The sequence below is a fragment of the Cokeromyces recurvatus genome, assembly GCF_025118155.1.
Source record: "Cokeromyces recurvatus strain NRRL 2243 chromosome Unknown BX663scaffold_21, whole genome shotgun sequence".
NCBI lineage: Eukaryota > Fungi > Mucoromycota > Mucoromycetes > Mucorales > Mucoraceae > Cokeromyces > Cokeromyces recurvatus.
Genome location: NW_026251407.1, coordinates 192,226 through 218,130, shown reverse-complemented (window position 1 = coordinate 218,130; position 25,905 = coordinate 192,226). Strand labels below are relative to the sequence as shown.

General features: G+C 28.7%; 6 protein-coding genes across 6 annotated transcripts; 1 reads left to right on the top strand and 5 right to left on the bottom strand.

Annotated features, from left to right (window-relative positions):
- Nucleotides 1–4,441: 4,441 nt before the first annotated feature.
- BX663DRAFT_516517 (uncharacterized protein) lies at nucleotides 4,442–5,462 on the bottom strand. Its single transcript, XM_051528604.1, has 4 exons — nucleotides 5,423–5,462; nucleotides 5,184–5,333; nucleotides 4,726–5,133; nucleotides 4,442–4,625 (listed from the first exon to the last, which is right to left on the bottom strand). Exons 1-3 carry the CDS (start codon nucleotides 5,430–5,432, stop codon nucleotides 4,757–4,759), a joined length of 537 nt encoding a protein of 178 aa, XP_051380772.1. The 5' UTR covers nucleotides 5,433–5,462; the 3' UTR covers nucleotides 4,442–4,625; nucleotides 4,726–4,756.
- Nucleotides 5,463–5,532: 70 nt separating this feature from the next.
- Nucleotides 5,533–7,178, bottom strand: BX663DRAFT_516514 (uncharacterized protein). Its single transcript, XM_051528603.1, has 2 exons — nucleotides 6,308–7,178; nucleotides 5,533–6,229 (listed from the first exon to the last, which is right to left on the bottom strand). Exons 1-2 carry the CDS (start codon nucleotides 6,905–6,907, stop codon nucleotides 5,639–5,641), a joined length of 1,191 nt encoding a protein of 396 aa, XP_051380771.1. The 5' UTR covers nucleotides 6,908–7,178; the 3' UTR covers nucleotides 5,533–5,638.
- Nucleotides 7,179–12,164: 4,986 nt separating this feature from the next.
- On the top strand, nucleotides 12,165–14,177 carry BX663DRAFT_516511 (ANTH domain-containing protein). The gene is made up of 7 exons (XM_051528602.1): nucleotides 12,165–12,276; nucleotides 12,335–12,423; nucleotides 12,535–12,661; nucleotides 12,735–12,937; nucleotides 13,003–13,266; nucleotides 13,334–13,436; nucleotides 13,491–14,177. Exons 1-7 carry the CDS (start codon nucleotides 12,210–12,212, stop codon nucleotides 13,964–13,966), a joined length of 1,329 nt encoding a protein of 442 aa, XP_051380770.1. The 5' UTR covers nucleotides 12,165–12,209; the 3' UTR covers nucleotides 13,967–14,177.
- Nucleotides 14,178–18,208: 4,031 nt separating this feature from the next.
- Nucleotides 18,209–20,003, bottom strand: BX663DRAFT_458015 (camp-dependent protein kinase 8). The gene is made up of 6 exons (XM_051523893.1): nucleotides 19,903–20,003; nucleotides 19,749–19,832; nucleotides 19,133–19,593; nucleotides 18,861–19,068; nucleotides 18,687–18,771; nucleotides 18,209–18,593 (listed from the first exon to the last, which is right to left on the bottom strand). Exons 1-6 carry the CDS (start codon nucleotides 19,970–19,972, stop codon nucleotides 18,236–18,238), a joined length of 1,266 nt encoding a protein of 421 aa, XP_051380769.1. The 5' UTR covers nucleotides 19,973–20,003; the 3' UTR covers nucleotides 18,209–18,235.
- An 883-nt stretch (nucleotides 20,004–20,886) lies between these two features.
- On the bottom strand, nucleotides 20,887–21,260 carry BX663DRAFT_516497 (uncharacterized protein). The gene is made up of 2 exons (XM_051528601.1): nucleotides 21,178–21,260; nucleotides 20,887–21,121 (listed from the first exon to the last, which is right to left on the bottom strand). The coding sequence occupies exons 1-2, from the start codon at nucleotides 21,231–21,233 to the stop codon at nucleotides 20,914–20,916; spliced, it is 264 nt and encodes an 87-aa protein (XP_051380768.1). The 5' UTR covers nucleotides 21,234–21,260; the 3' UTR covers nucleotides 20,887–20,913.
- Nucleotides 21,261–22,681: 1,421 nt separating this feature from the next.
- On the bottom strand, nucleotides 22,682–23,953 carry BX663DRAFT_516493 (uncharacterized protein). The gene is made up of 2 exons (XM_051528600.1): nucleotides 23,809–23,953; nucleotides 22,682–23,748 (listed from the first exon to the last, which is right to left on the bottom strand). The coding sequence occupies exons 1-2, from the start codon at nucleotides 23,906–23,908 to the stop codon at nucleotides 22,919–22,921; spliced, it is 930 nt and encodes a 309-aa protein (XP_051380767.1). The 5' UTR covers nucleotides 23,909–23,953; the 3' UTR covers nucleotides 22,682–22,918.
- Nucleotides 23,954–25,905: the final 1,952 nt, after the last annotated feature.

The window sequence follows — 25,905 nt, the reverse complement described above, 5'->3', positions numbered from 1 at the left end:
AGCAACTTCGTTAACTAATGCATCCTGAAGAAAAAAAAATAAAATAAAAATACGATTAAGAATTATTTTATTTATAACAAAAATTTTTATAAAAAAAATTTAAACAACCCATGTGAGCACATAATACTGGCGTATTGGATTGCCCAGGTCAGTTCGAGAAAGGATAAAAGTGTTCTAAAAAACCTTTTTATAGGCAAAAGGGTAAAAAAGAAAGAGAAGGGAAGAGGAAAAGCAAGATATTTCAATAAATACTAGATTCAGAGTTACGTAACCAGTTTACAAGTTTTGTACCAAGGGGGGCAGTTTCTGGAGGAAGTTTACCATGATGGAGATAGTCAAGTTCAAAAAGTATAAGGCACATAGGAGGCCAACGAATCGTCCAGGCGGAAAAGACAGATGAGTTGAAAGCTGATGAGATTGGCGGCATGCGTTTTTGTTTATCTGGCAGCTTATTCAAGAGGAAGGACAAAGGGTCGAGTTCGGTCAAAGGCATTTGTAATCGTCGATGCATATGTAGACACCATATAGCATGAGATCTTATGAACAAGGCATTAGGGTGATAGATGCACGGTTTAGGGGCACTACCAGGTAACCAACCTAGACGCCAGCGGACTATTCGGCTGCGTTCTGCATTTGACATAGGTAACCAGAGGATAGGATCGATACCTAGGGTAGGACGGCAGGCAGACAAAAGAACGGCATTCTTACTGTTTCGTCGATCACCAAGATTATCTTTCAGGTATGCTTTACAGATACCAGCAAAAGCACGAGGATCATAAATATTATCGTCAAAAGAAGCAGTATACCGTTGCCAAATAGGTGTTTTCGAAAGCTTATACCATTGAGAATGGCTTGAAGAGGTGCGTATATGTGGTAAAAACTTAGAAACGAGAGTATCGTCCGGAGAGTAGATAGACCGAAGTAAGAATTTAGCTTGCAGGAGGTGATTACGTTCCTTCATTGTGGGCAGGTTGACCAAGTGCAACATAACTTTAGTTGAGGACCGAGTACTACTGCCAAAAAATTTTCGGATACATTGTGTTTGACATGTTTCTAATTTTGTGATTTGAATGACAGAGACCGAGTTAATAGCGAGGCCATATTCAAGCTGAGCACGTACTTTTTGAGTGTAAAAACGGACAGAGAGAAGCCAATCAAATCCTTTGTGATTGACACCGAGGGACAATACACATAATACACTATTTCCGGAAATTACTCGTTCATAAAAAAATAAAAATTTCGTTCACAAAAAAAAAAAAAAAATCCATCAAAAAAAAATAAAAACCCGTTCACAAAGAGATTTTGAATTTTATTCGTTTTTAGCGAACGAAATAAGCGAAACATTAAACTGGCTTTCGATTCAAACAATCATCAAACTTATCAATAGAGTAGCGGTAGGAACCTTGAAGGTCACTGAACAAAATATTGTTGCATGAATTTCGGATTCTTGATGTCATTGTCTCTTCCTCCAGTAACTTTTCTCGCTTAAGTTTACTTTTGACTACTGACCAAAATTGTTCAATAGGATTCAATTCAGGTGAGTAAGAAGGAAGATATATGCAACGATATCCATGACCTTCAATATACTTCTGTATATCTTCGTGCTTATGAATGGGGGCGTTATCCATTACCAGATAATAGTCCTTAAATTCTGGATGTAAATCCATGACATCTAAACAACTAGCAATGAAGTTGAAATAATGACCAGTAACTGTGCCCCCTTTCGTTGCTTGTTTAGGAACAGGTTTACTTCCCTCTGCTTTTCTTTTTTTTATTTGGAGCCTGAATTTTTGGTCGTCTTACTCTAATATTAACTACGCCATGTGCACATATGGCTCCTGGTATAGTTGTTGTTTTTGCCCTATTTTTAGGTACAGCAACTACAGCCCTTTTTCCTTTTCTAGATCAAGCTAATGATCTCTTCATGTTAATATGAATTGCAGCTTCGTCTATGAAAACGCAATTGCTGAAATAATCCATATCAGTTTCAAGTATCTTTTTCACCCAGTGGTACCGCTCCTCAATTTTTTTAGGACTATTTCTTTCTACTGAGTGGAAATGAGCTCGTTTAAGGGTGATATTACACTTCTTTGTTACAAAATTATGAATTGCTGATTTTTTTTATTTCAAGGCCGGCGAATTGACTAGTGAGACCTTCTATCATTTCTTCCAATACAGAAGATGGCTTTTCGTCAATGAAATTGATCAAAAACTGTTTATGTTCCTCTGTAAGAACAGGAGGTCTACCAGCTTTTCTACCACTTCCAGTTTGTATCAGACTCATTTCTTCATCCCCAGCAAGCTCGGCTTTCTTTTTCCAAATTTGTGCCGTACTTTGAGGCACTTTTATTTCCTCAGCAGCGGCACGTACACTCATCCCTTTCTCATAAATAATGTAAAAAAAGTAGTTTTTGACCTCAGGCTTATAAGTTCGGTATGTTCTTTTATTTCCGTTATTATCTTATTTTTATTTTATAAACATAACAGTTGATACTTTTTTTTTGTAGTTGTTTTTGTCCAGAATAAAGATGAGCATGCATGCAATAGAATCCTTTTAGGTGATCTTCAAGGATTCTGTAGATACTCAACCGCTAGATTCAAAGACTATTTAAATCGGAAGCCGATGTGGTTTTCTCGGGGGGGGGGGAAGTTTTTTGGTGCACTTCATGCACTAAATAAATCATGAATTTTTAAAACTAATTTGAACGGATTTTTTTTCCTGAGCCTGAAGTAATTTTTATTTTTTAAACTGAACGAACTTTTTTCTTGAAGGTGCACGAATAATTTGTGAAGATAGTGTACTAACTGTATTATTTGGGGGAAAATAATGCCTTACTTCTTTTCTATAATAATTCGAATAATAACAATGTTAATGAAAAGAAAAAAAAAATAAAAAGTTCAGAAATCACTGTAGATTCAATAGGAAAAAAAAAAAAAAAGAATAAGAATAAGAAAGAAGTGTAAAATAATAATAAAAACAAATGTTTAATAAATTTGCATTAAATAATTGAAATTTTTCAAAGAGATAGGTTAGCTCTACAGCGTCATCTTCTATTTCTTCAAGATAGATTTCCCCTACTTTCTCATTCTTTTTAAAAAGAGAAAAGAAAAAACAAGCTTATAAATTACTTTATAGCAATTATAATTATGTATAAACTTTCTAAAGACAACAGCTGTATGTGCATAACATCCTTATCTTACTATAATATCTGTTACTTTATCAGAAGAGCATGAAGTCTACTTAAAATAAATCTCTTCTAATCAAACTTATTTTGTCTTTATTAAAAAGAATCTGATTTCAATAAAAGTACTACACTCTTCTCTTTCTACAGATCAAAGCGCATGTGTATATCTTCATGCTCTTCTTTGATTTAGTCATCATTAGTCAGTTATTTGTACAGTCTTTCGCAAATTTCTTTATTAAATAAGGACTAATGAGGCACTATTTACATTCATGTGGTAATACTGTTAATAAAATTTTTCTGTTAATTGATTTTCCTTCTACAAACAATAAAAAAATATGATCCTCTTTCTACTTCTGCAACCATTTATAAACAATATTTTCTTTCATACTAACTAACATTTGAAGTAGTAATTCAAATTAATGAAAGATGTTACAAACTACATTGAAAAAATAAAATAAAATGATGAGTCCCTTGGTGCCAAGTTATAATGATTCTATTTTATCAAACAGCTAATATATTGCTTTAATAGCGTTTCTTTTAATTTTTTAGTTTTCAGGTGAAAGGTAACAAGCCTGAATCCTTTTCAAGATAGAATTCAAGATGAATCAATCATTTTAAAATATAAGGGTTATATTCCTCATTTACATGGTCAATAGTGGCTTTAATTTCATTCCTGTCATATTTGATGCCAATGTAGTCTTTATTTTTTAAATAAAATATTCTATTTTAAGTTCCTTATGATTCTCCAAATTAAGTAAGGAACTATTCCTGGACTTATTTTAAAATAAATAGGAAGGAAAGAATTCATTTTTACTGCTCATTCAATAAGTACTCAAAGATCCCAGATTTGAAAGTGGAACAGCCTTAGATTCTAAAAATAAAATTTATTTTTGTATTGTAAGTCAAATCGCAAGTATTCTTCTTATTATAGTAGTTTACATGCACATTATTTAAACTTCAGTTTAAAATGATTTCAACATTGTTTTGAGACAATTTTGAAATCAAAAAAAAAAAAAAAGTGATAATAAGAAAAAAAAATCGATTTAGTAAAAAGCATACTTCTTTATGACATTATATTTCTACCAGTAAGCACTTACAAATTTGCTCATCAAAGCAGCATTTTGTGACAAGAAAAACTTTGTATAGTATAAGTATAGGATTAAAAGTAAAGATAGAAATGAGTCCACTTTTTTATGAATAATACTTTAAAAGATTAAATTTATTTTATAAGAATATTTTTGTTAAGTTTAACTATACAACAATCAAAAAAAGGAAAAAAGCTTGATATTGATGAACAAATTTAAAGTAGTAAAGGATAACTACTGGGGTTTTTTTTTACACAAAATATACAACAAAGCATTGTATCGAATATGATTATACTTTACTTTGAAGAGAAAACTTGAAAATACTTACTAGTAGAAATATAATACCATAAAGAAGTATGCTTTTTACTAAATCGAAAATTTTTTTTTTCTTATTTGCTTATCACTTTTTTTTTTCTTTGGTTTCAAAACTATCTTTATTTTACACACGTAATAGGCCTTTTTCTTTTATGAGATATCCATTTTACTTTATTCAACTGTTGATGATGATTTACGTTCATATTTCTTCAACAATGTCTTGCGTCTACTCTCCCAACTTTTATTATCTACTGGTTCTTCCTCTTCTGATAATAATCTAGGTACTGAAGTGCTATTATTCACTAAAGATGATTTATTATTTGATGTAATCTTTTTATTATCCTGCGGTAGTGGCGATTTATTCCATTGATAATATGTTGATGTTCTTCTTAAAAGATTTTGAGATGAGCCTAATAAATGTCTTCTTTCATCATCGTCATTATCTATTCTAGCATTGCGTTTATAGCAATATAAAAGCAATAGTAAACAGCACACCACAATACATGTTATTGCAATAATTGAAATAATTCCTATAGTTAACGTTGATACTAAAATATCCATTAATAAATTTGCTTGTTTAAGTGTAATTAAACGTTACAATGAAGTTGATTAAAATAATATTCAAGTCTACTTGTTGATCTACTTAAAGTTACATTCCATTCATTTGTACATGTTTTAACCTGCATGTTTTGGTCATGACAGATTTTATTTTTATAGGAATTATATAAAGCAGAATGACAACAGCGCACTACATGCAGATTAAATGTTACTAATACAGTTATTTTTCCTTTTCTTCTTTTTTTTTTTTTTTTTTTTTTTTTTTTTTTTTTTTTTTACTAATTGCCATTATTGTTTATTTATAAAAGAAACTGTTAACAATAGTAAAATTGATATGACAAAAAAAAAAAAAAAAAAAAAATGCATTTTAAACTTTAAATTAAATATAAAATATGCAACCAAAAAGTTTATTTTTATTTTTTTACATTATTATTATTATTTTTATTTTTTTTTTTAAAAAAAAATATGTCTAAATTATGAAATAAAAAAAGGATATTATGATGATAAAGTAATATTCATAGTTCCATTTCTAGCGGGTATAGTTTCAAGAGGATAGACATATTGTTCTTCCCAATAGGGCTTAGTGACATTATTACAGACCAAAGCAGGAACGACATTAAAGACCTTTTGGATAGTAGGTAACCATTTTTCTGCCATGCCAACAGTTTGACTATTAAGTTCGTGTTCGAGGACAATGTGACCATGAGTTTGGTTTCCAGATTTTTGATCGGCAATCCAGCCTTTGAAATAACCATCAACAGTGCTAGGAGGTAAGTTACCACCACCGGGGGCGGGCATATCCCAATCGTTAGTATCCCAATCCCACATAACAGTATGCATACCCATTTGCCAAGCAATAGCACGAATACGATCATCAACGTCACCTTGAGGAGGTCTCCAACATTTAGGTGTAACACCAGTCACTTCCTTGATGATCTTCAAGGTCCAATAAAATTCAGCTACAGCTTCTTCATTAGAACAGGTAGTCATGGGAGGATGAGACCAAGTATGGACACAAATAAGATGGCCGTCATTAAAACCACGTTTAGCAGCAGCAGGATAGGTAGCAACATTGGAACCAATATACTAATAAATATATAATGTTAGTAATTAAGTTCAAGATTTAACAAAAAAAAAAAAAAGTGATTGACTTGTTCTACTTACGAAAAGATTGGCCTTTTGATTGTTGTGTTTAGCTAACCAGTTATAGAGTTGTGGTTCAGCCCAAGGATTTTCGAGACTAGCATGTTTTCCTGTATAAAGATTGAATGGTCCATCATCAAAGCCCAAACCCCAATCACCGGCACGAGGACATTGATAGTAATCAGCAGGGATATTAATCTTAGGATGAACACAATTGGTATCAGACCACCAACAATAAGGATCGTGTTTACCATCTGTATCAGGTTTGAAGTTACCCTTATGGTCTTGATGTCTTACAGGAGCCTTAGGGACAAGAGACCAATCAATTTGTTTGACAGCAGCCTGGACTTCAGGATGCTTGGGATCAGGCTTCTTCCAGATAGGTGGATAACCTTTAGTAATTTGATAGGTAGGCAAAGAAGTACTAAGATTATAAGGACCATAATTATATTCAGAAACAACATCAGTAGCAGGAGCCATACTAGGAAAGATGGGGGATTTTTGTGGTAAATAAGGCTTGGTAGGAGTACACTTGTCATGCTTAGTCTTGGTAGGATGAGCAGAGACTAATCCATAGCTAGTGAAGAAAAGAGTTACAGCGCCAAGAATAGAAATCTTCATATTTTTAATATATTGTTAATCAAAAAAAGAAGTTGCTGAATATTATTTTGTTTACAATACAATGGAAAAAAAGAAGAAGAAGAAGTGTTTGCCTTTATATACAAATCTTCATTGTACGATTTTTCACTCACCCAAGCAAAAAATAAATGTTCAAGTTCTAAAAATAAGTTCTACTGTCTACTACGATCCATTTACTATGTACAATTCAATCCAATTTTAGATTTAGATTTATTTTTATTTTTATTTTATGTCGCAAGAAAAAAAAAAAAAAGCATAAAGATGACGAAGAACAAAGTCATGAAACATTAATGGTATTTATCCATCATTTTTTTAAAGCACCGAGAGGGTAGCTTATTATTACAATAAACAAAAACGTCAAAAAAAAGGGGGTGACTCACGTGATATTAGCTGGCAACAGTAACTATAATAGCAACAGTGATTTTAATGCACGTGTAAATAAAAAGCGTCATTCAAGTATAATAATCGATGTAAGAATAGTACTCATTTTCTTTTTTTATAAGTTTACTACTAATCGTTACTGCTACAAGAAAAAAATTTTTTTTTAAAAAAATATTTATTCCCGGTGGCTATTTATAATTTATTTATAACAGCAGTAAGGTTATGAGTGCTATTATCCTGGTGAATACTCTTCTTTGTAACAAAAAAGAAATTAGTCAAATACTACCTTTTTTTTTATCTAAAAGAAATATAAATGAAAAGAAATTATAATTAAACTTTTGCTTACAAACTATTTTAATTAGCTGCATTTAAACAAGAATAAGATAATATAAGCGGCATAATTCTAGTTTTGTATAATAATGAATAAGCTACTATTGACGCTTCTGTCCCTATTATTCAGCTGTAACATAACTGAGTTTTTTTTTTTTTTTTTTTTTTTTCTATATTTATCTTATTATATCTCAGGGGAAAAACGGTATTTTTGAAGCTAAATAATCTTTGTTATCAACTTGGGTAGTAGATATAAATGATATATCATATTTGATAAAGCTTCGTGTTTTTTTTTTCGAGATTTATTTTTCTTCAGTTTACCTTCCAGTCTATTGAAGTTAGATATAAATTTTATTTTAAATCAATTCAAATAAATTTAAAATTAAGTTTTGCATTTTAAGTACAAATATGGTTATATTTTCCTTATATAGCGATATATTGCTTACATACAACGTTAATATGATTTTATATAGAAGTTATAATTAGTATCTTCAAATAGATACATACTGATGAAAATCTTTAGAACAATTTATTGCAATTTGACTTCGGCTGTATATCTTCTCCTCTATCTTTTTTTTTTTATAACACGTCTGCCTATTTGGTTGCATACAGCACTTGCCTAAACTGTATTCAATCAAATGCTATTTTTATCATATTCAAATTCAATAGTTTTTATTTGAACATTTTGTGTTAATTTTTCTATGAACTTTACAAATATTTTTATTAGCTGACCTCCTTCATTTGTAGATTATTGATTTAAAAATAGCTTTTAGTAGCGTATTGTATTTTAATAAACACAGGCAAATTTACAAATAGTGAGGTATACAAGTAATTAGACCATTAGTTTAAGAGGTGAACCAAAATTAATTCTGACGTTACGAGTAGTTAGTCTTCTATAACACAATACAAGCATGAATTTTTCAGTTACTATTTGTATTAATAGCAATTGCAATACAAATAATAGTATATATTACAGCAAAACTAAATTAGCATTTTTTTGTGCACCGCTGCTATTAACTTTTATAATATCTGTATAAATATATACCTATATATTTTGTGAGAATATGACCCATACTGTAAGTTGCTTATGGTCCTTCAAAATCATTAAAGTTGCTTATATCATTCAATTTGACAAAATAATAAAAACCTGCAAGAGTGGCTTTTCTATGAAATGCTTTTCTTTGTGTAAAATGAACAACGTGTGCTCTTGACCAAGTACTCTATGTATATTATTTACAAAACAGTCATTTATTTTTTAATAAAAGTTACTAGAGGTAAACCTTGTGTATACTGCTATCTAGAAAGTATATACATATTACCAATAAAGTGCTGAAAAATACACACTTTAGGATTTAAAACAGATGCTTTCATGAGTATTATTAGGTAATTATTATCTATTTATATCACACTTCTAAATGAATAACAAATAACTGTAATTAGACTCAAAAAATAATACAAATAAAGCATAGAAAGATCATAAATACGACTTACCATTACATAATCCAAGATTTTAATTTGATAGAGTCTAGCACTGTATACAAAAGGTCTAAATGACTAAATAGATCCTAGGCTTTCTCTTTGCTATTTAGTCTTACTATAAATACAACATTTTGTATAATAATATAAACTGTTACAAACCTTTATGTTGTCACATATATTTTAAATTATATAAGCGAATTTATGAAACCTCGGACTATAATAATGTATAGTATAAACTACGCATTTTTACAGTTAGAGTTAATCTGCCGGAAGTGATTGAAGATAGTCAAGAATCACCTTGACATTCTTTAATCTTATGGCTGGGGTTCACTTCTTAATTCTGTTTGATGAGGTATCATCAAAAGAACCTCAACTATGGCTGGCTTAAACAGACTTTCAGTAGTCGCAAGCCAAATTATTATTTTGGAATAGCAATCTATAAACATACTAATATATAATTAGTATACATAAAATGCTATATATATTTTTACTAACTTTCTTTTAATCATAATCATTATAATCTTTATAAGAGTAGAATTGAAATGTAGAAAACGATAAAATATCAAGAGAATAATTTTACCTTTAAAATTTAACTAGGATCTTCTTGATAAAAATATAACAAAGGATTCAAGTTATAATTGGTTTTCACAATACTTCTATGATGGATAAAACATTGCATCATTAATATACAGATGTAGTAGTATATATCTTTTAGTTACGAAACGCGTATAGCAGAGGAGTTGAATTATTAAAAGCAATGTGAAATAACTGTTTTTTTTTTGTCTGGCGTCAAAGCATGAGTAATAAGATTAAACTCTCCATTATGAAAATTTTACTATTATTGATTTCTTCACCTATATAGATATAACTGAAAGCGAGAAACTAGAAGAAATCTTTAAAAAAAAATCTATTAGTACTGAATGCGTCAAAAGAAGAAGAAGAAGAAGAAGAAGAGGAAAAAAAGAATCTTGACTTTAAATAAGATTAGTGTCAATATGTTGTTTTCGCATATGTAAACAGACAAAAGAATTTGTTTTTTTTTGTTTTTTTTTTTTTTAATAAGTAGAATGTACAGTTGTATAATAGTAATTGAAAGCGTATGATTATGATTATCAAGAGAGTTGAAAAATATTGTTTTATCCGAAATAAACCTCTTATATGACTGCAATCTATAGTTGTGGTATTCGTTAAATTTTGGACCTTTTGTGTAAAATCTTTGCATTTTAAAAAGACAATTTTTTTTGTGGACTAATCCAAAATTCTTGAGTCAGTTACAAATAATGTTATTTTTCATCGCTGCTATAGTACAAACAGGATCATTACTTTAATAATGTAAAGAGTATGAGTATAGTTCCTAATTAAACTACAGTTGTAACCTGATAAAGTGTGTTATATTAGCACCGTCCTCTGATATACTGCTCCTGCTCTTTGAATAGTACTACTGTCCTTTGAAGAGACTCATTTTCGTATTCGAGTACCTCTATCAGTCAGTCTTGGTGAATTATTCAATGCCAAGGAATTAACACAAAATAATATTAGCAAAGCACTCGAAGCTATGAACCAAGTTGCTCTTATTAGGCGTTAACGCTAAAGGATTTTCTTTTATCACCTTCTTTTCTGCTTACTAATTTTTATATTCAAGTTGTCCGATCTCAACTTGAATACAGTTTTACTATAAAACACATCCCTATTACTCATTTTGAATAAATTTGAATCGTGTCAAAGCCAATATCTTTGGTAAAATTTTGGAGGTAACTCTTGCTCTTCTACACAGGCATTATATTATTTTTGTTCATCAACCCACAATAAAGAATGAATATAACTATTACAAGCAAGAATTCTGTTTTCATTCCTTAAATCCATCAAAGATACATACTCTTTTTGCTCAAGTTATGTCATATTAGTGTATTCCAGGCAAATAGCGGTCAGCGGTATAAACCTTCTAAACACCCATTATTGCAATTATGCATATCGAATATTTTGAATACTATCGATAATAGCCTCTTTTTTTTTTTTTTCAATCCATTTACTGAATATTTCTATACGAACAATTTAATAAATAGTAACATCTATCTTATTCAGTCCTTTTATCCGCCTGTCATTCAACACCTATTACTGATCTTATCCTTATCCTTTAGTCACCTATGACTCAGATTGGATATAGCCAAGCTCTACAATGATATCTCGGTTAGTTATCTGGTAGTACCTTTCCACCCTCCTTCCAAGCTTTATATCTTCCATCCAAATCATAAGTTTACTTGGTCCTATATCACTATTTGTTTAAGTATGCATCACCGATTACAAATCCAATATTATTATATTATGTGCTTAATATTCAATGGTAATAAAATATTTCATTATTATAGTACTATTACTAATAGAACGGTTTAACCAACAGAATACGCCTCCCATGAGCTAGAGTATTAAATAGGCATATATATATATAAAATAAGCAAAACATCGAACTTGGGAGTTTACCTTAATAATGATGAATAACTAATGATTATTCAAAATAAGCACTTTCTCGAAAATTAACAAAATATTTTCAATTTAATATATAAAACAATCATTAAAAAAAGAATCTTATTCTAAAGTTAAAGTTAAGCAATAGCTACTAATGAATCTACTTTAAGTTAGAATATGGGGGAAAGAAAATCTTGTAAACAATTTTAAAGTATCATGATTGATAATATCGGCATTTATTATCTTTATATTACATAATTTATATCCTTTTTGTTTCTAATGTATGAATGTCCACTTCAAAAAAGAAATTCTTTTGAAACTAATAGTTAAATCTTATATATTAATTCTTAAAAGCAAAAGCGTATCAAACTGTTCTTTTTTTTACGAAACAATCACTTTTATTCTCTTCTTTATCAGGCATATTTTCTGTTCATCCTTACAAAATAAAAAAAAAAGTTATATTCATTTGAAAAACTTTTTAACTAAAAATTAAATTGCTGTGTAACGTTGTTGTGCTCACGTTTTTCTCTCTGGAGTTTAGCAAATAATTAATTGAAAAAAAAACAATTTTTTTAATTTTTTTAATTTTTTTTTTATTTTTTTTTAATTTAATTTTATTTTTTTATCAAGAATGGAAACAGCAGTAAGAAAGGGGACAAGGCTTGATTATAATCCACCTAAACAAAAGCATTTACAAAGTAATTTAAAATGTTATTATGAACAATAAAACTCAAGTCTAATATAAATGTATGTTAGCATTGATAAAATTAACTTTTCAGAGTCCTGGAAATGCAGCTAGTATTGTGGATCTTTTAGAAAAAAGATTAAGAGAAAACTCTTGGATTGTAAGTCTAATAAACACATTGTAAGCATTGGTTTTGAAAAAGAAAAAGAAAAGAAAAAGTTTTAATGTCTGATTTAATTTATGTTGTTTATTTGTCTGTTTTTTTTTATAGATAATTTTCAAAGTTTTAATCATCATTCATACTTTAATGAAAGCTGGAGATGGTGACAAAGTCATTTCATATATAGAAACAAGACCTTCTGCATTGGATACAAGTAAATTAAGAGAAAAGTCATCAGGTACAATAGACAAAATAAAGCAGAATGAGTGCTACATTAATTAAAATGACATTTTACTTAATTGTTTGTATAGGTGTTGTCCATATTCAAAATATATATTTATATACAGCTTATTTGGAACAAAAAGTAATTGCTTATAGAAATAGCCGTATTGATTTTGTAAAAAATACGTTGAGTAATAAAGAAGGAAGATTAAGACATTTATCAATTAAAAATGGATTATTGAAAGAAACGATTATACTTCAAAAACAAATAAATACACTCTTAAAATGCAATGTAAGTTTTTTTTTTTTTTTCTTTCAGTATGATATACAATAATTTACATAGCCTATTTTATATAGTTTATATTAGATGATGTCGATAATAATATTAGTTTATACGCTTTTAAACTATTAATAGAGGATTTATTAATCTTGTTTCAAGTTATGAATGAATCTATTGTGAATATATTAGAGCATTACTTTGCAATGGATAAATCAGATGCTAGAATAAGTCTTGAAATATATAAAAAATTCGCAAAACAAACAGAAGATACGATTGCGTTTTTAAATAAAGCAAGAAGACTTCAACATGATTTAAATATTACTATTCCAGAAGTGAAGCATGTAAAGTTTATATAAAGATATATATTGCTTAATAATGATGATATAAATAACATGTGTCATCCATTAGGCGCCTTTATCTTTAGCTGCTGCACTCCAAGAGTATCTTGATGATAAAAAGATAGAAGATACTGATATTCAAGAGAATCAAGTTAATACAGTTAAACCTCTTGGTAAGGAGAATCGTTTACACTTTATCTTCTTTAACTCATTGTTTTATTATCTAGAACAACCAAAAGAATTAACTGATTTTTTTCAAAGTCTTGAAAACGAAAAAGTCAATGTGTTTTATAATCCTATTATTATGCAACAACCTCAGCATGCGATATTTACCTCACCTGTTTCTACTACTACTACTACTATTAATACTAACCCATTTAGAGTAACACCGCAACAATCTGTATCTTCTTTATTACCTACTAATAGTCAAACAAATAATAATCCCTTCCGTACAAATACAGTACCTCAAATGAGTCTTTCTTCACCTACAACCTTGTATCAGAACAGCAACAATGATCTATTTTCATCCTTTAATAATAATAATAATAATAATAATCCATTTACAGCAATGAATTCAACTGTACTTCCTCCAACTTTGTTAGTCGCAACACCTTCTTCAAATAATAATCATAACCCATTTAGTAGTTATCCTACGCCTAAACAACAGCAACTCCAAACTTGGAGTAATAACACTATTTTTTAAAAAAGAAAAAAAAATGGAACTCACACTACCTATCTCTCTTTACCGAGGAAAGGCGCTTGTTTATTTATCAAAAATGCCAAATACATATATCACTATTATTATTATTACATGGAGAAATTTCTTATGAATACAATATAATCCCCCTTAGCATTCTATTAAATGCTGATGGACTATTTTATTTACTGTTAATTGAATAATAAACAATACGAACTTTTTTTTTTAAAAAAAAAAGAAAAACGCGTTTAAATAACAATTTTGATATACAAGACAAACAAAAACTTTATTCATATTATTTTATAAAAAAAAATTAATATAAAAGAGATCTACGCGTAAAATAAGAATTAGTAAACAAGTCTAACATTTAATAATTCCTGGATAAATTTCAGATATAAAACGACATTCGACATTCCATATGAGCGGTACACAGTTTGCTCGGTCCGTCCGCCCGTCGATAGTTATCATCATTAAATTTATATCCATGTAAATAAATAAAAAAAAACTTACCAAGATATATACCGAGAAAAAGAAAAAGAATTCAACTCTCTATAAAAATACATATTATTTTAGTAAAAAAAGACATAAAAAATTAAGTTTTTTTTTGTACATATAGAGAGAGAGTCTGACAAGGCTGAAGCTTATATGTCTTATAGGCAACATAATTGTAATTCAGGGTTGTTTATAATTATAAAACGGACAATTTTATCTTCATTCTCTCTCTCTCTCTTTTGTTGTTATATTAATCTTGTTCTATATTTACCTGTTTAAACAAAGATTTGATAAAGAAAAACAAAACAAAACAAAAAAAAGTCGAGGAATATATTTCTTTTATACATTGAATTAAAAAAAAATTTTTTTTTATCCTTCGTCAGTGACTGTTTTTTATAAAGAATCACAGTTTTTCTAAATATTTTTTTTTTTGATTCGGGGATTCATCTCTACTATGTTTAAATACATATTTTATTGATTAACCAATAAGCACGCTCATAATTAAATATCAAAATTGCCCGGGAGGAAGTTCTTTTAAAAAAAGTAAATGAATCAAGGAAACCTTAATGAGCTCAAGGGGAAAGGAGATCTAAATAGCAAAATAAGCTTAATAATGGAACCGTCAATGTACGATTGTTGAAGGCACAACATTATTTTTAAAAAACTAAAGTGACAATTCTGTACTACTCAGTGCTGCAGCTTTTTTTTTTTTTTTTTTTTTTTTTTTCAAATCGTGGAACTCCATTATAACGACGTTTCTTCTTTATTGGTATTATTGATTTTATTCTAATGTTTCTTTTCTTTTTTATAGAATTCGTCATTTATTTTATTTATATTGATTTACAGTATTTTTCGTTTTTTTTTTTTTTTTTTTTTTTTTTTTTTTTTTTTTTTTAGAAAAAAAAATACATAATTTAAGTTTAAAAGCATCTTTTTAATACGTGTAGTTAATACAATTGACGTAATTGGTTTATGAACAAATTAAACTTTATTTTATTATGAAATAGCAGAAATAATCATTAGTATACAAATATAATACATTAAAAAAAAACGTCTATATAGAATATAGAAATTAGAAGAACAAGTAAATGTGTGTGTGTGAGAGAAAAAGATACAAATTATTTGGTAAAACTAGCGACAATATCTTCAATTGCTCTGTTCTTTGTTTCTGGTAAGAAAAAGAATGTAACTACTCCAGAGATTGCACAAATGATTGCAAAAATCAAGAAAGACCAGCCTTGAATGGCATCAAAGATGACGGGGAAAACCTGTCCAATCAAGAAATTCATAGCCCAATTCATGGCTGTAGCAACAGCACCTACAGAGGAAGAGGCATAAATAGGTGTCAATTCGGATGTAATCATCCAGGGGACAGGACCAATGCCAATAGCAAAACTAGCGACATAAATAAAGACAGAGGCAACCAAGAGATTGGCTATATTGTATCGATAACCAACGACCAATAATACTGAAAAGATAAATGTACCCAATTCAGATAATAACAGTAATGAACGTCGACCTGTACGATCAATAAAGAACATGGCTACAATCGACATACCAAAGTTCACAACTGTTGTATAAATAGCCATATATTGTGCATTTTGTTTATCGACAGCTTGTTCAAATATAGTCGTTGAATAGTACATAACTGCATTCATACCCGATAATTGTTGAATTATATGATGGAAAAGAACAATAAGTGTAATCTTACGGATTGTTTTATCCCTAAATACTTCAATGATATTCATAGGTGGACGTCTATGGTCTTCATCAGCAGTTTCAATATCTGTAGTAGTAGTAGTAGTAGTAGTAGTAGCAGCAGCATTATTATTACGCTGACTGGATGGTGCATTAGCAGCCTCATTTAAAGCTTCTTCACGACCATAACTATGATTATCAAACCCTTCATCAAATGAACTATTATCATTCAATGCTGATTTCATGTTCGTATCGCTCTTTTCAAAGGAATTTCCTTTTAATAAACGAGTTGCTTTACCAACACCCAATTGACCAGCAACAATATCAAAGAATTCTTCATCCACTGAAACATTTGAACCACGAAGTTTTTGAAGGTTAGAATGAGCATCCTCCATGCGACCTACTGAAACTAAATAACGAGGAGATTCAACACATGTACCCATTAAAAATATTTGAATAACAGAAGGGATAGCTACAATTGCATAATTAAGACGCCAAAATGGGACATTAGCAGTTGGTAAACCAATAATAGAAGACAACAGAATTCCTGTTACAACGAAAAATCTACAATAAGAAAGGGAAAAAAAAAAGTGTTACTTGAAATAATAATGACGAAATAACCAATATATACCGAAAACTTACTGATTTAAGAAGCCCATTAAACCTCTTCCTTTACGAGTAGAGATCTCACCAAGATAGGTAGGAATCACAAGAGATCCAAGACCACACGATAGACCACAACAAATACGTCCAATAATAAACATAGCTGTATGAACTGAACATCCAATTAAAATTGCACCAATAATAAAGCCTGAATTGTTCAAGATAATAGTTAATCGTCGTCCTAATCTTGTCTGAATAGAACCACCAACCGCACTACCAATAAGGCCACCCACACAAAATGAAGCTACAGCAAAGCCCCTAAATTTATAAAAAAAAAAAAAAAAAAAAAAAAAAAGTATGATTATTATTTGTTTTACCATGTCAATAAATCTTCATTTTACCATAGCGATGTACTCATAGGTAAACAATCTGGAAAAGCAGGGTTGACAGTATGTGCACTACCTGTTGGACAGTTATGCGTAACTTCACCAGGAACATTTGGAGAACCAATTGTCCAACCGTTAGAAAAGGCTCCAATACCTGCTATTACACCGCAGTATAGCATATACATAGGTAAATTTAATTCACGTGAATCCATGATCAAATTTTAATATTTGGTTTTGTTAGAAAAAAAAATTGTATATAAAGAAAATAAACAAATAAAGTAAATAAATTAAAGGGAAAAAAAACGGACGAGGTTTTCTCTATGACTGTATTTATATCTTTGATTTATATAATGAAGTAAACATTGATTGGTAATAACATGCCGGGAAATATATATGTTAAAAATACTAGAAATAGTTAAGATCGAAAAAAAAAAATAAAAAAAAAAAATAAAAAAAAAAAAATAAAAAAAAATACAAGTTTCGGATTTATGGAAATCATGGAGTACTATTGAAAGATGTATGTCATAAATCATTGACTGAAATTATGCGTACATACGTATTAGTTTTTTATAAATGTATATTTTATCAAAAACAAAAGAAAAAAAAAAGATAAAATGACATGAAGGTAATACAATATGTATACGCTATCATATATTCATATTTAGTATGATACTATATAGTGTTGAGGAGGAGGAGGAGGAGGGGGGGGGGCGGTAGTAATAGTATATACTATATAAAACTGTATTCGAAATCAGAAATATGCTAATTTTTAATTAGTCAAAAATTGGATCTTAAAAATAATATCCGTATAAAAAACCAAAAAAGTTAACCCACATTGATTTCCTTTTATGTAATAAATGATGTCAACATGTATATGCCAAATATGTATATTATAGGGATAAAGTTTAATAATTATGGAATTAATTGGAAAAAATAATAATAAAAAAAATAGAGGCTAAATAAATTATGGAAAAAAAGGAATGCAATAGAATAGAGAAAATAAATGTACATGTAAATTTTTTTTTTTTTTTTTTTTTTTTTTTTTTTTTTTTTTTTTTTTTTTTTTTTTAGAGCTATTATAATAGACAGTGAAGTATTAAAACTCAGTAAAGTATTTTCGATATGGATCGGGCTCAGGTAGTCCATAAGGAATTCGTTCTTCGTCGTATATATCAAAATTACTTGCATCTCCTTCACCCTTCACTTCTGGAATAAAAGGTGGTTTTAGTTGACGTTTTGCTAATTTATCAAAATCAATGGAACTAAACCAGGGATGATCAGTAATGTCATGGTAGCCACGTTTTAAATTGCCATAGCGACTGCTCAGATCCGAAGTTAATAAATGTTTGAGCAAATCAACGACTTGGTCACTAAAATAGTCGGGATATACAGGATTACAGGCGACAATTTTTTCATATAATTTAAATTGATTATCATCATAAAATGGTGCGATACTACAAGGGAAAAGACGGGAAATCATTGAAATTCCATTTTTTTTTTTTAGTTTACATGAAGGCTACACACAGACACAAATGTCAAAAACTTACCCAGCAAGCATTTCATAAATTAAAATACCTAATGCCCAATAATCAACTGGTTTTCCATATCCTTTTGATTGAATAATTTCGGGAGCTATAAATATATACATATATATTTTTAAGTTAGTAAAATAAGTAAAGAAGTTTTCCTTTCTTTTATTATAGAACGAATCAAATAATGACCTAAATAATCAGGTGTACCACATAATGTCCATGTAATATCAGGCACAACTTTTGCAAATCCAAAATCTGTAATTTTAATATGACCTTCTATATCTAAAAGTAAATTCTCTGGTTTTAAGTCACGATAAATAATATTATGTGAATGAAGATATGCAATAGATAAAAGGACTTCCGCAGCATAAAATTTAGCAACGTCTTCTGATAATCTCTATATAATAAATGGAATGAATATTAGGTATTTTTTTTTTTTTTTTTTTTTTTTTTTTACTGACTATAGTCTTTCTCATAAGAGAAAATAATTCACCTCCAGGTACATAATCTAACACCATGTATAGGTTTGCATCATCTTGAAATGTACCCCATAAATTAACAATAAAACTATATTTAACACCAGCTAATATGGATCTTTCATTTTTTGTATGTTCAACTTGCTTCAACTGAACAATATCAGTTTTCTTAAGAACTTTAATAGCATAATAACTTTGATCTATCTTTGATTTTGCCAAATGAACTCGACCAAACGACCCTGTACCTAATGTTCTAATAAGTGTAAAGCATTTTAAATTAAGTTCTGTTGATGGTTTTTGTTCTAAATTCAGCGCACTATCATGTTTTATCATCTCATGGCTTTCAGATAAGTCAGCATGTGTTGATAATTCATTAAAATTGGTCGATAAAGAACCTAGTGGTGTTCTTGGTGGTGAATGCGGTAATGAATCACATGTCAGTTGCTCTATTGTTTGTTTGTTAAAAAAAAAAAAAAAAAAAAAAAAAAGGGGTTCAATAACAGTCACTATTTATTTATTTTTTTTAGCAGTAGTACGTAATTGTACATAATTATTTATTTTTTTTTTTTATTTTTTAAATTATAATTTTTATTTTACATACGAAATTGAGCACAAGTTTCTTTTGCTATAGTGTCGTCATCTCTACACCGTTTTTCAATTGAATTTATTAGTTTGACATTAGTGTCTAGATCATAATGAAAAAAAAATGAGTCAAGATCGGAAAAATTTATGCACGAATATATATATTCCTTTACTTGGCATATTATATTGAGGCGATTGAGGTGGTGAATGATGCAGATTAGTATTATTTACTTTTAATGACATGTTTCCTTTTTTGAATGAAAAAAAAAAAAAAGAAAGAGAGAGAGAAAATAAAATAAATAAGCTATTTTTATTTTATTTTTTTATTTTTTAGAGAAGGGGTCTTCCTCAAAAAAAAAAAAAAAAAATAAAAAAAAAATGTTTTAGGAGAAAATTCATGCTAGAAAGGCTGTTTATAAACTGAAACATTCACTTTTTATGCCGGTGCAGAAAAAAAAAAAACTTTATTGATAGATTTTAATACGCGAGCAAACTTCATTAAACACGTTCAGCTTATTTTATAATATATGTGTGCGGCTAAATTTAAGAAGAATAGATACCATCAATTTAATCTTTTGACAAGTGATTAAATCGATGGTTAATTTAAAGTAAATGACATTAATCATAATGTCCATTGAGGTAATTATATTTATAAGGAAGGAAATTATATTTACTCCTATGTTTGTAAAAATCATTTTTTCTTTCCAAAAAGTATGAAAACCCAAACTTCAAGTATTTAATAATAAGGCATTATCTGATAATATCATTATGATTAACCATATTAGTAACTGATAATAACATGGATATATCAACTTTATTATGAAAAAAGAAAAAGACATCAAGTAATAAATGCTGTAATAAATTCCAAAAAAGTATATAGTTCGAGAATATGTTGAATATTTCTATATTCAATATGTTTTTTTTTCTTTTTTTTTTTTGTTCAGTTTCATTGACTATTTCTAAAACTACTGTATTTTTCAAATAATTTAAATAAAATTTTTTGAAGCATAATTAAAAAATAATTGAAATATCAATTAGAGTTATTTGAAAAAAAATAAAGAAATTATTTGAAAAAAAAAAAAAAGTAAAATGAAAAGGTTAGAGAGAGTGATAGATAATAATATAATATATACTACGTACCTGTTAAGTAAGGGATGCGAAACCGTTATAGAGATCGTATATATTTAAGAAGATCTTTGAAATTCACGAGGTCTTTTATTTTTATGTTGTGACATGTATGTAAAAATGTAGTTTATGTTTTTAGCAGCCATCACGTCACGATTCCATACCGTACTGCAAGAGTTACACTTGAGTACAGCATGAAGTTCACGCTTCGATTTGGTTGTAGTAATATTAGTTAAGTTTTGATTTTTACAATGGTTACATGTTTGACTAGTCAAATATTCATCAACATAGATAAAAGTGTTTTTTTTTTCAATTCTTTAGACATTTTCTTAATTGCATCCGTTATCTGTCTAGTAGGAGCAGGAAGTTTTCCTTTCATAGAGCTACTAAATTTAGCATCACCAAAAGCAATAATTCTTTTTTTAGATAAGTTATCTCTGGGAGCAGTAGGGATTCTTTTCTTCTTGTCAGAAGTACCAGAGTCAACAGCAGTAAAAATATCAATTTGTCCAGGATCTATAGCTCAAATAAGTGCATCATCAGCAAAATACATAGGAGTCAATTCATCAGCAGTAGTATTCTTCTCTGACTTTTTGGATTTCTTTTTAAAGTGAAATTCAACAGAATAACCATTTGTTTGAATTAAATTCCTATGTTGATATACGTTTTAGTAGTTGGAAGTTGTAATAAGAAAAAAAAAACTTACCAAAATAATCTGTTATCATTATCAGTGTTATTGTTTTGTTTAATACCTATTCTAAAAAAATCAAAAAGAGTCAAGTACCATTCCTTAAGATATGTTTCGTTAGGATTTTTTGGAATAATCTTCTTATATTCTTCTTTGTCATCCTTTACTACTTTTCTTACAAGTTTCCAAAATGTTTGTTGATTTATTTGAACAGACTTGGCTTTGCAATCACACAGTAGGAGTAGATTGTGCCTTTTTCTTTGGTAGTAGGAGTTATATTAACTGCCTTTCCTTTACCTTTGTCTTTTTTAACAGGAGTAGTTTTAACTGATAAAACTGTGAGTACTGTTGTCAAAAAAAATATTTATAAATTATTACATTGTTCAGTGGTACGCTCTGTTTCTTTATATTCTTTATATTTCTTGAATGATAAGTTTTCTTGATCTTAATTTACATTTTATCAGTTTTTACTTTATTAGTTCAATCTAATGAAACTTACTTGTTCTCTTGCGAAGTTTTATTTGTGGTTGAAAATCATTGTCAGGGACTTCTAGGAGTTCATCATAGTTGGTAGTAGTAGTAACAGGTTTGAGAAGAGTTTTACTCGCTATTACGAAGACACCATGAGTGGGTATACTATTAAGTAATGCTTTCCCTATTCTGTTACATGCCTCTTTTTTTTTAAGAGTGACCCCCTCTTCCTTAGGGTCAGGGGAGGACTTCCTTTTACGTTTCATACTATGATGGCAATAACAGGTAGAGAAAAAAGAAAGAAAGGGTGATAAAAATAAAAATTTTGCGGTTTTTATAAGCAGGCTTTGATATATTAAGTGTTGTCTGTTGTAATTATTTTAAAATATAAACCCTTTTGATACTGAATAATTACATACGGAACGCATAAAACAGTTTCAACTGTATTATTAGGCAGTCAATTTTATTCTTTGAGTGAAGAAAGTATATGGTTATAGTATCTTTAGAAAGTAAACGAATATCTAGTTGTTTAACTAGACTTTTTTTTTTCAATTAATTACGTTTATCTTTGCAAATAAATGGAATTTCTATTTCAAATAACTTGAATTTGTATTTCAAAAAAAATCAAATTTATGTTTCAAATAATTTGGAAAACACAATATTATAAAGGCAGTCATAAACAATAATAATGAAGCTCTCTTTCTTTCTGATCAAAGGTAAGTAGCCTGTACATACATAATAGTAATTACTTATAAATATACTACGTTAGCTTTAGATTATGAATTATTTATTTAAGCTATACTACAAAATAGTCCGTCAATTACTATTGTATAGTAACGACATACTTTACATAAACATTATCATTATTATATAATAAAATAATAATGCATAAAAAAATGCATGTATTACGCTTTAATCAGTGATGAATCAGTATTGGTTGTTTTACTTGTATTCTCTATTTCCTGTTGACTTTTTAGTAACTTTTGATGTAGGTGTAATTTGTCTTGCAGTTCTATAAGTTGTCTCTGTTGAAACATACTGTTTGAATGCTGCTCTGCTTGAAGTCGAAACTCTAGGCGCTTTATCTTTTCTCTTAAATTTTTATTCCTTTTCTCTAGGTAGTTGATATAATCTACTGCTTTAAATAAGACTGTGCTTTTTGAGTTATTGACATTCTTTAGCGTTGGCACAATCTCTGTTAATTCTTTAAATCCTGTCCGAATCATGCTCCGTCTCTTTTGTTCTGATGCAATGTGGTTGTTTCTCTTTTCTTCTTCTGTTAATAATTCTTTATGTCCTCTTCTAATAGCTCCATTACTTGGAAGAGTTTTATAAGATCTTGGTGGCAATGGCTTTCGTTGAGTCACTTGTTTGTTTTGTACATCTAAAGAAGATGGAAAAATACTGGGTCGACGTTGATGTTCTTCATTTTCTTGTATTGACCGATGAAGGTTTGAAGGTATATGAGGTTCTTCAAGCATGGAGAATTGAGGATCAATTTCCATGTTTGGATCAATAAAGAATTGGTCTAAAAATTGACTAAATGTCTTTTGTTCTTGTTCATTTAAAACAGCATTATTATTGTTGTTGTTATTGTTGATTATTGTCGATGGCACTAAATCAGTCATTGGGTAAAATATGTTATTTTCTGGTTGTGATGGTAACGGTGGTGGTGATATATCAAATGGAATAGGCATAGCAAACTCAGGATCAAGACCTAAACTAAACTGGAAATCTTGAAAGAAAATAAAATAAATAATAAGCATGAGGTTAATTTCCATGTACTATGTTGTACCTTCAAAGGCAACTGGCTCTTCTAACGGTGTTGTACTATTTAAAGGATTCCAGTGATTAGAAGGATTCATGTTAACATTTACATGTTGTGAATAGTTCATTGTATATGAGAAAGAAACCAAATAAATGTTGTGTTAATATGTGTGTGAAAATTATCACTAACTAATGTTACTTTAAACGGTTGTGATTTTTTTTTTTCCTAGACAAAATAAAATTGAAAATCAGCAAAGTAATTAATGATTTTAACACGATTGACTATATTTTTGATCTTTAGTAAACAGATAGTATCTAAATGATGCTACTGGACTACTCAGATCTGTTCAACAAAATAGGAGTAAAAAAAGAAACTTAATAAAAAAAAAAAAAAAAAAAAAAAAAAAAAAAAAAAAAAAAACCTCTTTGCAAGAAATACAAGGTAAAAATGAAAGATAGAGAAGAAAATAAGTGAAAAGAAGATGATTAGATAGTGAAGAATAATACATTAGCTTCAGTTGTTAAATAATGTGAGGGACAAGGCTTTTTAATAGGTAATGAATTCAATAGAACAGATATTGGACCAGCAACTGTGAGAGAAAGATATAAATGGTAAAACATGTGTACATAATGAATTAAATGAGTTTGTCTTCAAGGAATTATGAATGATATGACTTGATTATAGAACAATCCAAATCTTTTTTTTTTTTTTTTTTTTTTTTTTTTTTTACATAAGACGTATGCACTGTATTTATGAAAAATAATAATAGTGGCAGCATGATGGTTACTTAAAAAGAGCATTCTTCTTTTGGTTGCTAAGTTCATAAAGACTATTGGCCAATAATAATTTAGGATCAATCGAATATGTGTACACTTTATTGTGCATTATCATTTAGCTTAGTAACGTCAAATATAGGATGTTCTGCATACCTTTCGGTTAGTAGTACATAATAATGAACCTTTATTAGAAATGCTACATGATTAACACTAATAATTAAAAAAAAAAAAAAAAAAAAAAAAAAAAAAAAGGTCAACATGATTCAGTTTATTAAAAGTGAATATGACAAGGTTACTAACCTGTTTGTTAGTAAGACTGATGGCTGTTAGGATTCGATTCATGTACTATTTTATAGTTATACTTTTATTTCTTCTTTATTGTTTCTGATAAGTCACCTCTAGAAGTGAATGAAAACTTCTCTTTTTAATATTAAGAATTTGCTTCGACGTCATTTTTTTTATTTAATGCGCTATTATTATCTCATCACTACTATAATAATATGTAGTTAAAGATCACATATATATATTTATGTTATTTCTACTATGTATACATTTGACATGAAGTCTATATCAAAAGTATAATAAAGTAAATACTTGGTCATTTTTGTTAATGTCTGTTTTTTTTTTTTTTTTTTTTTTTTTTTTTTTTTTTTGCAATAAAAATCCTCTAAAAGCATACTGCCTTGTGTTAGTTATATAGCTTTGCTTGAAGAACTAGCTTTTTACCCTCAAAATATAACATAGGTTAGCATTTAATGCTAATATTAGCAATACCAAGTAATCTCGGTTTTTTCAGTGCCTCATACCTTTTGGTAATAATCAAATGCCTTGTAAAATTATTAATAATTATATCTGATCTTCTTTTATACGGCGGATTTATTCTGTCAATATAATTATTCCAGTACAAATCTAATCTGAAATAGATGACATTTTACTTGATAAGTTATCATTCAGCATCATTCATTAATAAACTCAACTTGAAAAAATAAAATAAACTGAATTGTTTGTTGCATAAATAAGATACCTCATTTTATATGTAGTATTTTTTTGTTGAAAAGTAAATATGGATAAATACTATATTTATTTAGCTTTGATTTAAAATAGATATGGGTATAGATTACAGAATGGGAGTTGTGCATTTTAGCCATTCAATATAATGGAATTACTATTTAAATTGATCGATCTCGACATGGCTTTATTGATTAAAGTTATTTCTTATTTCTCAAAGACAGATCGATATAATAAAAATGCAAAATAGTAAAAGAATTCAACTCTCTGTACAAAAAAAAAATATCATTCGATATACACTAACAAGCTTAAGAGGGGAATCACTTCTATTCTGGGATTA